The sequence below is a fragment of the Lithobates pipiens genome, unplaced genomic scaffold (assembly GCF_037356315.1).
Source record: "Lithobates pipiens isolate NorthernLeopardFrog02 unplaced genomic scaffold, aLitPip1_a1.2 Scaffold_18, whole genome shotgun sequence".
Taxonomy (NCBI): domain Eukaryota; kingdom Metazoa; phylum Chordata; class Amphibia; order Anura; family Ranidae; genus Lithobates; species Lithobates pipiens.
The window spans coordinates 591,882,952-591,896,919 of NW_027507758.1; the positions used below are offsets into that span (position 1 = coordinate 591,882,952).

The following is a 13,968-nucleotide window of genomic DNA, read 5'->3' on the forward strand; positions in this document are numbered from 1 at the left end:
AAAATTTGGCGTGGGTTCCCCCTCCGAGAGCATACCAGGCCCTTAGGTCTGGTATGGATTCCAAGGGGAACCCCCTACGCCGAAAAAACGGCGTGGGGGTCCCCCCCAGATCCACACCAGACCCTTATCCGAGCACGCTACCCGGCCGGCCAGGAAAGGGGGTGGGGACGAGCGGGCGGCCCCCCCCTCCTGAGCCGTACCAGGCCGCGTGCCCTCAACATGGGGGGGTGCCTTGGGGGAGGGGGGGCGTGCGGCCCCCCCACCCCAAAGCACCTTGTCCCCATGTTGATGAGGACAAGGGCCTCTTCCCGACAACCCTGGCCGTTGGTTGTCGGGGTCTGCGGGCGGGGGGCTTATCGGAATCCGGGAGCCCCCTTTAATAAGGGGGCCCCCGGATACCGGCCCCCCACCCTATGTGAATGAGTATGGGGTACAATGTACCCCTACCCATTCACCTGTGAAATAAAGTACAATAAAACACACAACACAGAGAAAAAGTATTTTATTGCACAGCCGGGGGTCTTCCGTCTTCGGGGGTCTTCTCGCCGGACTCCTCCGCTATGTGTGTGTAGCTCTTTTGCCAGCGGAGGAGTCCGGCTTTCTTCCTCCCCGCCGCCGGCCTCTTCTCCCGACTTCGGGGGTCTTGTCCCCCTCTTCGGTTCTTCTGCCGGGCCACCGCGCCTGGTCCGGTGGCCCGGTCTTCTGTCGCCGTCTTCCGTTCTTCTGTCGCCGCCTTCGGTTCTTCTGCCGGGCCACCGCGCCTTCTTATAGCTCTTTTACAGGCGGTGGCCCGGTCTTCCGTCGCCGCCGCCGCCGCCGCCGCCGCCGCCGCCTTCCGTTCTTCTCCTTCTTCTTCTCCTGGAGATGTTGACTCGACGAGCTCTCCGGCCACAATGCCAGCGACGCGCTCCGCTGCCTCTTATATAGGGACAATGGGGCGGTGTCACATGGGTTGATGTCACATGGGTTGGTCACATGGGTTGATGTCACATGGTAAGGGGGCGGGGTCACCATGTGACATCAACCCATGTGACCAACCCATGTGACATCAACCCATGTGACACCGCCCCATTGTCCCTATATAAGAGGCAGCGGAGCGCGTCCCTGGCATTGTGGCCGGAGAGCTCGTCGAGTCAACATCTCCAGGAGAAGAAGAAGGAGAAGAACGGAAGGCGGCGGCGGCGACGGAAGACCGGGCCACCGCCTGTAAAAGAGCTATAAGAAGGCGCGGTGGCCCGGCAGAAGAACCGAAGGCGGCGACAGAAGAACGGAAGACGGCGACAGAAGACCGGGCCACCGGACCAGGCGCGGTGGCCCGGCAGAAGAACCGAAGAGGGGGACAAGACCCCCGAAGTCGGGAGAAGAGGCCGGCGGCGGGGAGGAAGAAAGCCGGACTCCTCCGCTGGCAAAAGAGCTACACACACATAGCGGAGGAGTCCGGCGAGAAGACCCCCGAAGACGGAAGACCCCCGGCTGTGCAATAAAATACTTTTTCTCTGTGTTGTGTGTTTTATTGTACTTTATTTCACAGGTGAATGGGTAGGGGTACATTGTACCCCATACTCATTCACATAGGGTGGGGGGCCGGTATCCGGGGGCCCCCTTATTAAAGGGGGCTCCCGGATTCCGATAAGCCCCCCGCCCGCAGACCCCGACAACCAACGGCCAGGGTTGTCGGGAAGAGGCCCTTGTCCTCATCAACATGGGGACAAGGTGCTTTGGGGTGGGGGGGCCGCACGCCCCCCTCCCCCAAGGCACCCCCCCATGTTGAGGGCACGCGGCCTGGTACGGCTCAGGAGGGGGGGGGGCCGCCCGCTCGTCCCCACCCCCTTTCCTAGCCGGCCGGGTAGCGTGCTCGGATAAGGGTCTGGTGTGGATCTGGGGGGGACCCCCACGCCGTTTTTTCGGCGTAGGGGGTTCCCCTTGGAATCCATACCAGACCTAAGGGCCTGGTATGCTCTCGGAGGGGGAACCCACGCCAAATTTTTTTCAGAAATTTGCCGTGGAGTTTCCCCTTGAGCTCATTCTCTGCTTGGCCGCGGCAAAAGTCGCCTGGCCTGGGGCGACTTGTAAGTCGTCCCAAGTCGCGCTTGAAGTCATCACAAGTCGTTTTGAAGTCGTCCCAAGTCGCCGCTGTCAAGTCGTGTCCAAGTAGCCTGATCAAGTCGCCTACAAGTCGTGTTGCCCCTGTGTGAATGGGCTCTAATTGTCATTATTGGGGCATATTTTTGTGCAGGCACAACATTCATCATTAATCACAGGTACTCCGTAGATCTCAATTTCACAAAATGTGAGATATCCTGTTTTTCCAGGTAGGATGACATTTACATATCGGCCCTTCATATCGAAGCAGTGGAAGGTTTCAGTGGCACCCTGTGGAATTGATGTAATCTGAGCACATCTATGCCAAAAGAAAAAAACACATAAACAAAGAGAATATGACATTTTGGGCATTATGTATGATAGTAAATATAAAAAAAAATAATAAACAGGAAAAAAAATCAGGCTATAAAAAGTGGAGATGAAAAGGCACAAGGGCAAGAAAAATATGAAAGAAAAGAAGGAAAGTAGAGGAGAAGGGAAGAGAAAAGTAGAAAAGGGGATGATAGTAGAAGTGGAGAGAGAGAAGTACTGTAAATAAGAGGAGAGGAAGAAAGTAGGGGAAAAGAGGAAAATAGAAAAAAAAAGATGAGAATATTAAAATGTAGACATGTGCACACTGAAATATTTTGTTTCGGAATTTCGTTTTCGTCCGAACAATACATTTATTTAGTTACTCCCGAAATTCGTTTTTATTTATTCAATTTCGTTAAAAATTGCATTCGTCCGAAAATACGAAATAATTAAGGTAGAATCTGTCATTGAAAGCTTATGGTGTCTGTCGAATGTTCTAAGAAGATTCGACGAAACTGTACGATGCCGCAATCAACATTTCCAGTCGAATGTTCCGCCTACAAGCTATAGTAGAATTCTAATGTTGTATGACACTAGTAATAATTATATTTCTTCATTATTATTACCATCAACCAACATTAGAATTCTTGTATAGCCTATGGGCAGAGCATTTGACCATAAATTTCCGCTCGCTGCGACTGCTTCGTCGAATCTTCATGTCGAATCTTTTCTCTCTATGTCGAATAATCTTGGACTAATAGAGTTAGGTTAGGCACATTCAACCTTTTTTGCTATTGTCTCCTTAATGTCAAATCTTTTCTCTCTATGTAGAATAATCTTGGACTAATAGAGCTAAGGCTAGGCACATTTGACCACAGGTTCGATGGACACAGATTGCTATTGTCAGCATCATGTCGAATCTTTTCTCTCTATGTCGAATCTTTTCTCTCTATGTAGAATAATCTTGGACTAATAGAGCTAAGGCTAGGCACATTTGACCACAGGTTCGATGGACACAGATTGCTATTGTCAGCGCCATGTCGAATCGCATATCTATATCGAACTGTCCAAACGAAAACAAAAATAAAGCATTTGTTTATGTCAGATCTTTCGGTTTTCTGCAAAATGCATTCGGACGAAAACAAATGCACATGTCTATTAAAATGAAGGAAGAAAGGAGAATATGAGAGAAAAAGGAGGAGACTATAATAGAAGAAGAAATAATATGAGATCAAATGACAAGAGGAGAAAAAAAAGAAGAAGAAAATATGAATGGAGAAAAGAAAATTGGAGAAGAGAGGAATATGAGAGGGGAGGTAGAAAGCAACAGAAGAGAGGGAAAAGGAAATATAAGCCCTTGTACACACGGTCGGAGAATCCGTCGGAATGTGTTGTCGGATAATCCGACTGTGTGTGGTATGCATCGGACTGATTCTGTCGAAATATCCGTCGGACCCAATTTTCCAACTTGTTGGAAATATTTTCCGACCAACTGGTTCCATCGGACATACTCTGATCATGTGTAGAGAATTTTGATCGGACCAAGTGCCACGTATGCTCAGATCAAATTCCTACATCAAAGCTATTGGCTACTAGCCTGAACGTAGTCCCATCGTAATGAAATTACGTCATCACGTTCTGAATGATCGGATTTTTCGACAACTTAGTCCGACCGTGTGTATGCAACAGTTTCGGACAAGATCCGACGGACAAAATCCGACGGATTTGGTTGGCAGAATGTCCGACCGTGTGTACAGGGGCTAAGAGGAGACTTAAAGAGAAGAGATCAAAGGATAAAAAGGAGAAAGAATATGAATGGATAGGATAATATGGGGGAGAGAACAAGAAGATGGGAATATCAGAGGATAACAGTGGTAAAGTGGTAAAAAGGAGAGGAGAATGTGAGATGAATAAAAAGAGGAGAGAAGAACATTAGGGGAGAGGAAACGAGAAGAGGAAGAGAGGAGATGACAATATAAGAGGTGCAATAGAGAGGATATTGCAATATGAAAGAGCAGGAGACTATAAAAGGGAGAAGAAGTGGGAAGCATATGAGAGGAGAGAAAATGTGAAGAGGATTTGAGAGAAGAGAATAAAAGAAGAGAGGAGATGAAAAGGGGAGAATATGAAAGAAAAATAAAAAAATAGAAAGAATATTAGTAGAAATGAGTATTAGGGGACAGGAAAAAAGGAAAGAATACAACAGGAAAGGATAAAAAGGAGAATACTAGGGATAAGGAATTTTAGGATGGGAGAGGAAAAAAGAAAAGAATATGAGGAGCAGGAAAGAAGAAAAGAACAGGAGAGGGCTGGGTATACTGTGAGAAGTGCAGAAGAGAGATAATGAGAACATGAGAAAAGAAGGGAAATGAGAGAAGAGGAATAACTTACCTCGAATTGTTATTTCCATTATTGGCCAGAGAGTCTCCAATAAAGATTTCTGCTCCATTTAGATAGTCTGCACAGCAGTCTCCTATACTGGTTATCATTATATGGGATATTTTATGGCTCGCCAATAAATCCACCCTCCACCAAGGTGACAATTGGCTTTTGCTGGAGAAGCAGGAACCATGCTTATATTCTGAGTCCAAATTTCCATCAATGACATTTGTTGCTGTGCTTAAACTTTCATGATTTGTAGACTGAGTTGCACGGCCTTGAAGGGCCACGTTTTTGTCTGATTGAGAAGATTGAATAAGATTAGATTAGATTTGCCAAACATCATTACAAATCGATTTTTTTTTTCACTTAATAAAATCCAGCATTTGTAACGGTTATTTAAATCCAGTGCATACCTTTAGATAATATGAAAATCTGAAAAAGTTGAATTTTAAACCGTATAACAAAGGCAAGATTGATCATTTAAAGTATGGACCAAACTGCTCTAAAAGTCAATAATTCCTTTCCTGATGGCTCCATGTCAGCACAGTTGGCAGAACTCCGTCCTCCTATAGCTGTTTTTTTTCCATATTCTTCCCTACACATGGTTTTATCATTGGTTTCATGTTTTGTATGATGTAATTTATGTATTTCACAATAAACTTTGTTACTTTTATACTATAACACTGCCTGATGTCCATTTAAAGTCCCACCCTTTGAGGAACCTGTTTTTCAACAATGCTTTTTGGGATGGGACGCACAGGCAGCATAGTCATCTAGATGAGGCAAACCTCTTTTTCATATCTTTTTTCTCCTATGTGTAGGGCCTAGGTGAGCTCCTCTAACTGGCTGGTCTAAAGGGCTGGCCGTCCATCTATGCATGTGGGTTTAGGCTGGACATGGTCCCTGGTGTCTCAGCTACATCACCCATAATCCTGGGAGCCCCACTGCTGGTCCTTGGGTGGCTTTTATCTTTGCTAACAGCCTTGTCTGGGGTCTGTTGGGTTCCATGTGAAGTGGGCAGAGGTGTCGGCAGAGTCTCTCCTAGGCACGTTCACCCACACAGTGTCGCTATTTACAGGCAGATGGCGGTGGCTGAGTGAGCTCAATTTAAAATTTATTTGTACCAAATGAATGCTGCATTGCTAGGTATTGTTGTATTGTTGTACCTTGCTCCCTGCAACCACTGTGCATACCCTAAGCTCCCCACAGAGGGTATTATTATATATTATTATTATACAGGATTTAAATAGCACCAACAGTTTACGCAGCGCTTTACAATATAAAAAGGAGACAATACAGTTATAATACAATAAATACAAGAGGATTAAGAGGGCCCTGCTCAGAAGAGCTTACAATCTAATAGGGTGGGGCAGGTGGTACTGTGGGGAATGAACTGATGGAAGTGGTAAACGATTATTTAGAGAAGTGATAGGCTTCCCTGAAGAGATGAGTTTTTAGGGATTGCCTGAAGGTAGCAAGCGTAGGGGATAGCCGGACAGGTTGAGGTAGCGAGTTCCAAAGGATGGGAGAGGCACTGGAGAAATCCTGGAGATGAAGGTTTTGGTAGATCATAAGCTCAATAATAACATGCAATGCCAAGCTGCGGTTTCCAAAGCGAGCAAAGTCCTTTCTTGTATTAAGAGAGGTATGGACTCCATAGAGAGAGATATAATTTCGCCCCTGTACAAATCATTAGTAAGACCTCATCTGGAATATGCAGTTCACTTTTGGGCACCAGTAGGATATTGGGGAACTGGAGAAAGTGCAGAGAAGGACAACCAAACTGATAAGAGGCATGGAGGAGCTCAGCTATGAGGAAAGATTAGAGGAACTGAATTTATTATCTCTTGATAAGAGGAGATTAAGGGGGGATATGATCAACATGTACAAATATAGGGAATTTGGTGTTGAGTTATTCACTTTACAGTCAAAAAAGAGAACAAGGGGGCACTCTTTACATCTAGAGGAAAAGAGATTTAATCTCCAAATATGGAAAGGTTTCTTCACAGTAAGAGCTGTGAAAATGTGGGATAGACTCCCTGCAGAGGTGGTTCTGGCCAGCTCAGTAGATTGCTTTAAGAAAGGCCTGGATTATTTCCTAAGTGTACATAATATAACTGGGTACTAACATTTATAGGTAAAGTTGATGTGGGGAAAATCCGATTGCCTCTCAGAGGATCAGGAAGGATTTTTTTCCCCTGCTTTAGCAAATTGGATCATGCTCTGCTGGGGTTTTTTGCCTTCCTCTGGATCAACTGTGGGTATAGAATTGGGTATATGGGATTGTATGATATTAGTATTATTATATATATTTTTTTTTTGTGGTTGAACTAGATGGACGTGTCTTTTTTCAACCTGACTAACTATGTAACTATGAGCATGGGAGGAGGAAACAAAAGAGCTTGAGAGTAGGAGGTCTTGAGAAAAGCGGAGAGGACGATTTGGGTGATATTTGGAGATAAGATTGGTGATGTAGCTTGAGTCAGAGTTGTGAATGGCTTTGTATGTTGTGGTTAGTATTTTGAATTTAATTTGCTGGGTGATTGGGAGCCAGTGTAGGAATTGGAGGAGAGGGTTGGCAGACAATGAGCGGTTGGTAAGGTGAATAAGTCTGGCAGCAGCATTCATGATAGACTGAAGAGGGGAAAGCCAATGGAGAGGAAGGCCAATGAGAAGGGAGTTGCAATTGTCAAGGTGAGATATAACAAGGGAGTGAATGAGGAGCTTGGTGGTTTCATTTGATAAAAAGGGGCGAATTTTTGATGTTACGGAGGTGAATTCTACAAACTCATGACAACGATTGGACTTGAGGCTGAAATGACAAGTCAGAGTCTAGGATTACACCTAGTACCCTGGCAGGAGGGGAGGGACTGATAGCTGCATTGTTGATTTTGATAGAAAAGTCAGGGAGAGGGGCATGGGCGGGTGGGAATATTATTAGCTCAGTTTTAAAGAGATTTAGTTTAAAGTGGTGTGACGGTGTGAAGTGGTGTGACATCCATGCTGATATGTCAGTTAGTAAGTTAGTAATGTGAGAGGAGACTGAAAGTGGTTGTAAACCCTTACAACCAACTTTGACCTACAGGTAAGCCTAGATTAAGGCTTACCTGTAGGTCCAAGAAATATCTCCTAAACCTACACGGTTTAGGAGATATTTGCCGAAAGACGGGCACTGCTGTCTACGCTGCATGCGCCGTAGACAGCGGCGCGCAGACGCACTGAGCGCGCCACGGTCAACGGCAATATGCCGCGAGTGGCGGCTCCCGTGCGCATGCGCGGGAGTGACGTCATCACGGCTTCGCCGAATGACAGCGGCAAAGCAGGAGACCCACCGAGAAGATGGATGCGGCGGACTACAGAGGACAGCGGTGACTTCGCTGGCTCCTGTGTCAGGTAAGTGACACATAATGGACTACTATGCGAAGCATAGTAGTCCATTATGCTTTACCTTTGCAGGGAATCAAAGAGGAAGTAAACTCATCAGGGTTTACTTCCTCTTGAAGAAGTGAGGTGGGAAGTAGACAGATAGATTTGGGTGTCATCAGCGTATAAGTGGTATTGGAAGCCATGGACGGTTATCAAGTGACCAAGAAAGGAGATGTAGATAGAGAAGAGAAGGGGGTCCAAGAACAGAGCCTTGGGGGACCCCCACAGAAAGGAGGAGACAAAGTTGTAGGTGACACTGAAGGAGCGCTGAGATAGGTAGACAGAGCACCAGGAAAGCGCAGAATCTCGGAGGCCAAGGGAATGTAGTTTATTGAGAAGGAGTGGGTGGCCAACAGTATCAAAGGCCACAGAGAAGTCAAGTAGTAGGTGTATGGAGTACTGGCTGTTGGTTTTAGCAGTTAGTAAATCGTTAGTGAGTTTTAGTAAGGCAGTTTCCGTGGAGTGCAGCACTTCCGGATGACGCGTGCTGGAAAGCGAAATGCATGGAAGCTAGGTCTGACACGCATTTTACGTCACTTCTGCTGGGGGGGTTGCCTAATGCATAGCAAACGCCGCTGGTCAGATAGTGCTGTCTGAACAAACTTCCACTGCACTAGGTGTTTCCGATTCCGATATACTGATGCACGCCCCTGCTGGAAATCTTGTAAATATTGTAAATGACTTTTTTTAACAATGAACAAATGATACTACACTATATCTGCCTTCCCTGGCTCACGGAGCTTGATTTTCAGATGTGGGAGATTGGCGTGGAGGATAGATAACAAAGATTTGATCTGGCTGTTCCCGGGCTCATTCGACCAAGTTCACCATACATGTGAACGATTGATTGTAAAAAGATACTTTATGTCTTATGGTCACTTGCTGGCCAGGGCCATCTGGTAAGCACAATTTGTTGTCACTTTGGATGAAAAGTCACAAATATTATTTGGAACACAGATTTTATTATATGGTGTTGGAGTGGAATCATCTAGAAAGAAGTTTGGAGATGTTTTGAACTTTTTAAGATATATTTGTTTGAGCAATCATAAATATATTAATATAATAACTTTTTTTGAAGTATTTGTGCACACATATAAAGTAAAGTCATGTACTAATATATGCTTATACATGGATTTGTATGCATACATACTATTTGTATGAATCACTTTTTGTATTTTTAATGATTGTATTGGGAGCGTCCTTTATCAAACAGTATTCATTCCTTATTAGTCTTCACTAATTTCAGGTGTAGCAATCCTTCTTTCCTTTTTGTTTCATTTTTGGCGCCAGTTCCATTTATCTATTATGTAGCCCGCTATTGCCTGTTGAAATATAGGACATCTTTTTTCATTTCTATATGCTCTCCAGTTTTTCACCCCCCCAAAAAAGCGAGAAGCATGCTTTTATGATGTCTACATTTCCCTTGGGTGGTTTGCGCACATTGAAGAATATTATTGAAATTCTGTTGCAAATTCCTACCTTTTTTTGCTGTTCTGAACAAAATGTTTTCATTATGTCCTGAGTCCTGGCAGGACAAGGTTTGGTTAATTAACCACCTGGTGAATCAGGGCTGTGGATGGAAGCTTCATCCTCCTCTGGCAGTAGTTAATACATTTTGGGTTTGTTAATAAGCTAACCATTTTCTACTGCATTTAATTATTTTTGTGGGTTGCTTTGTTAATTGGCAAGCAAAGCCCTGTGAAAATGTTATCTCTTTTGGCAACGAGCAGTCTAAGCCCCTGTACACACGGTCGGAGATTTCGACAACCAAATCCGTCGGTTTTGGCCCGTCGGATTTTGCCCTTCGGATCTTGTCCGAAACTGTTGCATACACACGGTCGGACTAAGTTGTCGTAAAATCCGATCATTCAGAACGCGATGACGTAATTTCGTTACGATGGGACTACGTTCAGGCTAGTAGCCAATAGCTTTGATGTAGGAATTTGATCTGAGCATGCGTGGCACTTGGTCCGATCAAAATTCTCTACACATGATCGGAGTATGTCCGATCGTACCAGTTGGTCGGAAAATATTTCCAACAAGTTGGAAAATTGGGTCTGACGGATATTCCGACGGAATCAGTCCAATGCATACCACACACAGTCGGATTATCCGACAACACGGTCCGATAGGACACATTCCGACGGATTCTCCGACCGTGTGTACAAGGGCTTAGGGCTTTCCCAAACAAATCAGCACTCTTCAAAAAAGAAAATGTGGATGAACATGACTGTATGAATCTTGCTTTGTTAAAACAACCAGAGATGAGGATGATAAAACCAAACAGGTTGTCACATTCATTAAACAAGTGGCCAGTACACTCAAAAAGAGTGTTTCCACTCACCCTGTGAAGGGGTTATATGTTCTAACAATGTGCAGTCTCATAGCCTTTCCAGGCAAAACCCTTGTCAGACTCTCCAAAGAGCAAGATGCGGAGGAACATGACTGTTTGAATCTTGCTTTGTTCAAGCTACCAGAGATGAGGATGATGATACCGAACAGGTTGTTACATTCATTACACAAGTGGCCAATACACTCAAAAGTAGTTATTTCCACTTACCCTGTCAAGGGGTTATAGGTTATGGCAATGAGCAGGTTCATAGCCTTCCCAGGCAAAACAGCCCTCTTCAGACTCTATAAAGAGGAAGATGTGGGTGGGCATGACTGTGTCTTGCTGGTTCAAGCAGCCAGGGATGACACTTAAGGCCCCTTTCACACCGCCGAGCCTATACCGGCGGTATAGCCGCGCTGCTCCACTGATTTCAATGGGGAGCAGCAGTGGAGGAGCGGTAAACACACCGCTCTTTCACCGCTCCAAAGAAGCTGCTGGCAGGACATTTACTGATGTTATGCCAGCGCACCGCTCCGGTGTAAAAGCCCTTGGGGCTTTCACACTGGAATCAATGGTGCAGCAGCTTGAGGGCGGATTTCAGGCGCTATTTCTAACGCTATAGCGCCTGCAAAACCTCTAAAAGGGTGTCACATTCAATAAGCATGTTGTCAATATGAATTTAAAGGAGTAGTTCCCGCTCACCCTTTGAAAGGGTTATCTGCTCTGGCAATGAGAAGTTGCCTAGCCATACCAGGTGAAACGGCCCTCTTCAGAGTTTCCAAAGAGGGCAATGCGGATGGACATGACTGCATGAATGCTTCTTTGGTCAAGCAGCCAAGGATAAGACACCTAACAGATTGTCACTCTAAAGGAGTGTTTCCCCTCGCCCTGTGAATGGGTTATCTATTCTATCAAAGAGCAGTCTCCTCGCCTTCCAGGCAAACAGTCTTTTTCACACTCTTCAAAAAAAGAAGATACGGATGAGCATTACTCTATAAGCCCTGCTGGTTCAAGCAGCCAGGGATAAAAATGTCAACACCTAACAGCCTGTCACATTCATTGAAACATGGTCACTACATTCTAAAGGTGTTGCTTCCACTCACTCTGTGTGGATGAACATAGCTGTATGATTCCTACTTTATTCAAGCAGACAGCGATTAAGATGATGGTGACCAAGTTGTCACAATGAATTAAGCATGTGGTCAAGACACTCTAAAAAGAATTGCTGAATTCACCTTTTGCAAGAGTAATTTATTCTGGCAAAGTCCAGTCTTCCTTTCTGGACCATTAAAACTGGTCTCAGAACCTTCTCAAGCCAAAAAATCCTCTTCAGTCTCTTCTGAACAGCAAGATGAGGACGATCTCTGTCCAGATGTTTTATTCCTCTTTTTTAAGGTTGGTGAAATTCCTTTAAATAGAAGCAAAGCTGTGGAAGTATTTCAAGTGCCTCCAGAGGACAGCTTGACAATTCTCTTATGGTGGCTGAAAGTGCTCATTCTACAAGATTGGAGAATGTTGTCATAGCAGGATGTCAGTTATGCCTTTTTGAACTGGAAGGTGTGCAGGGCTTGGAATCACCTCTTTGGTTGGTGTGAGACCTTGTAGGATTGGCCAAAGACATAACCTTACCATCAGAAGAACCTGTACCCTTTAAGGACATACTCAATCATTGTATTGATTAAAAGTGGTGAGTTTGGCTCCCTGCCTCAAGATGAACATCTGTTGAGTTAAAGGAGAACGAATCTCAAAATAAGTTTCCATGCTCATTCCAGAGAGGTTAGTTTCTGCACTTCTAGCTGGGAGTCCAGGAAAAACTGGTAAGCCAGCACATAATCAAAGAAGTCAGTGAAGAGCTCCATGTGAGGATGCTTTCTGGTATTTTGGGGATTATGCTACCCATACTTGTCTTTTGGGCACTTTGTGGCTCCTCTTTGGGTTCAGCTTTGGTGATGGACACATGATCCCTTAAGGCAAGCATTTTTGTAGGCCATATTTTGAGATCTTTCATCTCTCGTATCTCAGATTGAGCCGCAGAAATTGCCTTGCTCCAGCAGGTCAGGTAGGCTCAGTTGAACTCTCACCCCCTTTCATGTCTGGTTTCTGAACAAGTGGCTAAACTTGTGGTTGGAGAAGCAAAATCTTCTGCAATTTCATTTGTTTCTGATGACCTAGTGGCTAGTGGTGCAGTCAGACACCAGCAGAATACTAGGGGAGCCCTACTTCAAGAGCAATGGACTCAGGGTCAATGACCTTTTTTCAAGGGTCCAAGATGGTGTCCAACTATCTTGAAGTTGAGAGCAGCATTTCAGGCTCTCCTAGCCTTCAGCTACCTCATCTGAGGTGAACCTGTCCTGGCGAAGCTAGCTAGCACAATGACTGTGGCCTATATCTGGAAACGGGGCTCATTCACCTGCTCCCAATGCAGGTTTCTCTGATTCTATTCTAGAGTCTACCCAAGTCAATCTTCTGCAGTTAGCTGCAACCTATGTGCCTGGTCGGAAGATTCTTTAGGCAAACTATTTGTCCAGGACAATTCTGGACAACAATGAAAGTTCCAGACTGCTGCAAGTCTTTCAGAGTTTGGTATTTTCTTCCAGAGGTAGACCTGGATGAAACAGGTGGTGGGCATTCACTGGCCAATAAAAGACTGCTGCTGGGTTCACCAGATTGCTGGATTGTCATCAGCCTTCCTGTGCTCTTGAACCTCTGTGGGTGTTTCCTTGGATTACCTGTTGTTGACCCAGCTTGCCCTTAACCTATCTGATCTCTGCTCCTGGCTTTGACCCCTGGCTTGTTCTGCCAACTTGTAACTGCTACTTACCTGTTCATCTGTGTATGACCCTGGCTTGCATTACAGTCTTTTTTAATACTTACCTGATCACCTGTGTATGACCTCGGCCCGTTCCTGTTCCTGCTACCCTCCTCCGCTACTGACTGATCCACCATGTTGACCCCTGGCCTGGCTTCCATTTACCATTTCCTTTGTGCATTTTTGCCAAGTACACCTGGAGTTCTTGAGAGACATCTGCCTTACCGTGCATCCTGCCTATCCCAGTATTCATCAGGTGATCACTGGAACAGCTCTTCAGTACACTACTGGCAAATTGTGATTCTTTGGGCAGTGTACTTCCTGTACCACCTTCAGGGGTGTGCTGCACTTAGCCACAATAGGAGCCCTCTCAGCACCTAGACTTCCAACCAGGTACATGGTATAAAACACCAAGTTGCCGAAGCTCTATTCCAGGGTCCAGAATCCACAGGCAGTCGGGGTGGAGGTGGTAATTGCAGAGTGGATCTCTAAGACAGCTTATGCCTTTCTGTCGCTCTCTCTGATTCTCAGATTCCTGCTGAGGCTGTGCTGGGGGAAGGTGACAGTTCTGGTGATGATCCCAGATTGGCCGAGGGGGCCTTGGTACCCTTTACTTCTCCTAATA

The 13,968-nt window shown here is 45.4% G+C and overlaps 1 protein-coding gene across 1 annotated transcript; it reads right to left on the minus strand.

Annotated features, from left to right (window-relative positions):
* Positions 1 to 2,202: 2,202 nt before the first annotated feature.
* Positions 2,203 to 13,480, minus strand: LOC143986795 (fucolectin-like). Its single transcript, XM_077485202.1, has 4 exons — positions 13,409 to 13,480; positions 5,190 to 5,208; positions 4,786 to 5,071; positions 2,203 to 2,401 (listed from the first exon to the last, which is right to left on the minus strand). Exons 1-4 carry the CDS (start codon positions 13,478 to 13,480, stop codon positions 2,203 to 2,205), a joined length of 576 nt encoding a protein of 191 aa, XP_077341328.1.
* Between the last annotated feature and the right edge of the window lie 488 nt (positions 13,481 to 13,968).

Coding starts and splice junctions, on each gene's coding strand:
- LOC143986795 (XM_077485202.1), bottom strand. CDS start 13,480: ATGGTGGATCAGTCAGTAGCGGAGGAGGGTAGCAGGAACAGGAACGGG. Junction 2,402..4,785: donor AATGGAAATAACAATTCGAG/GTAAGTTATTCC, acceptor CTTTTGGCATAG/ATGTGCTCAGATTACATCAA.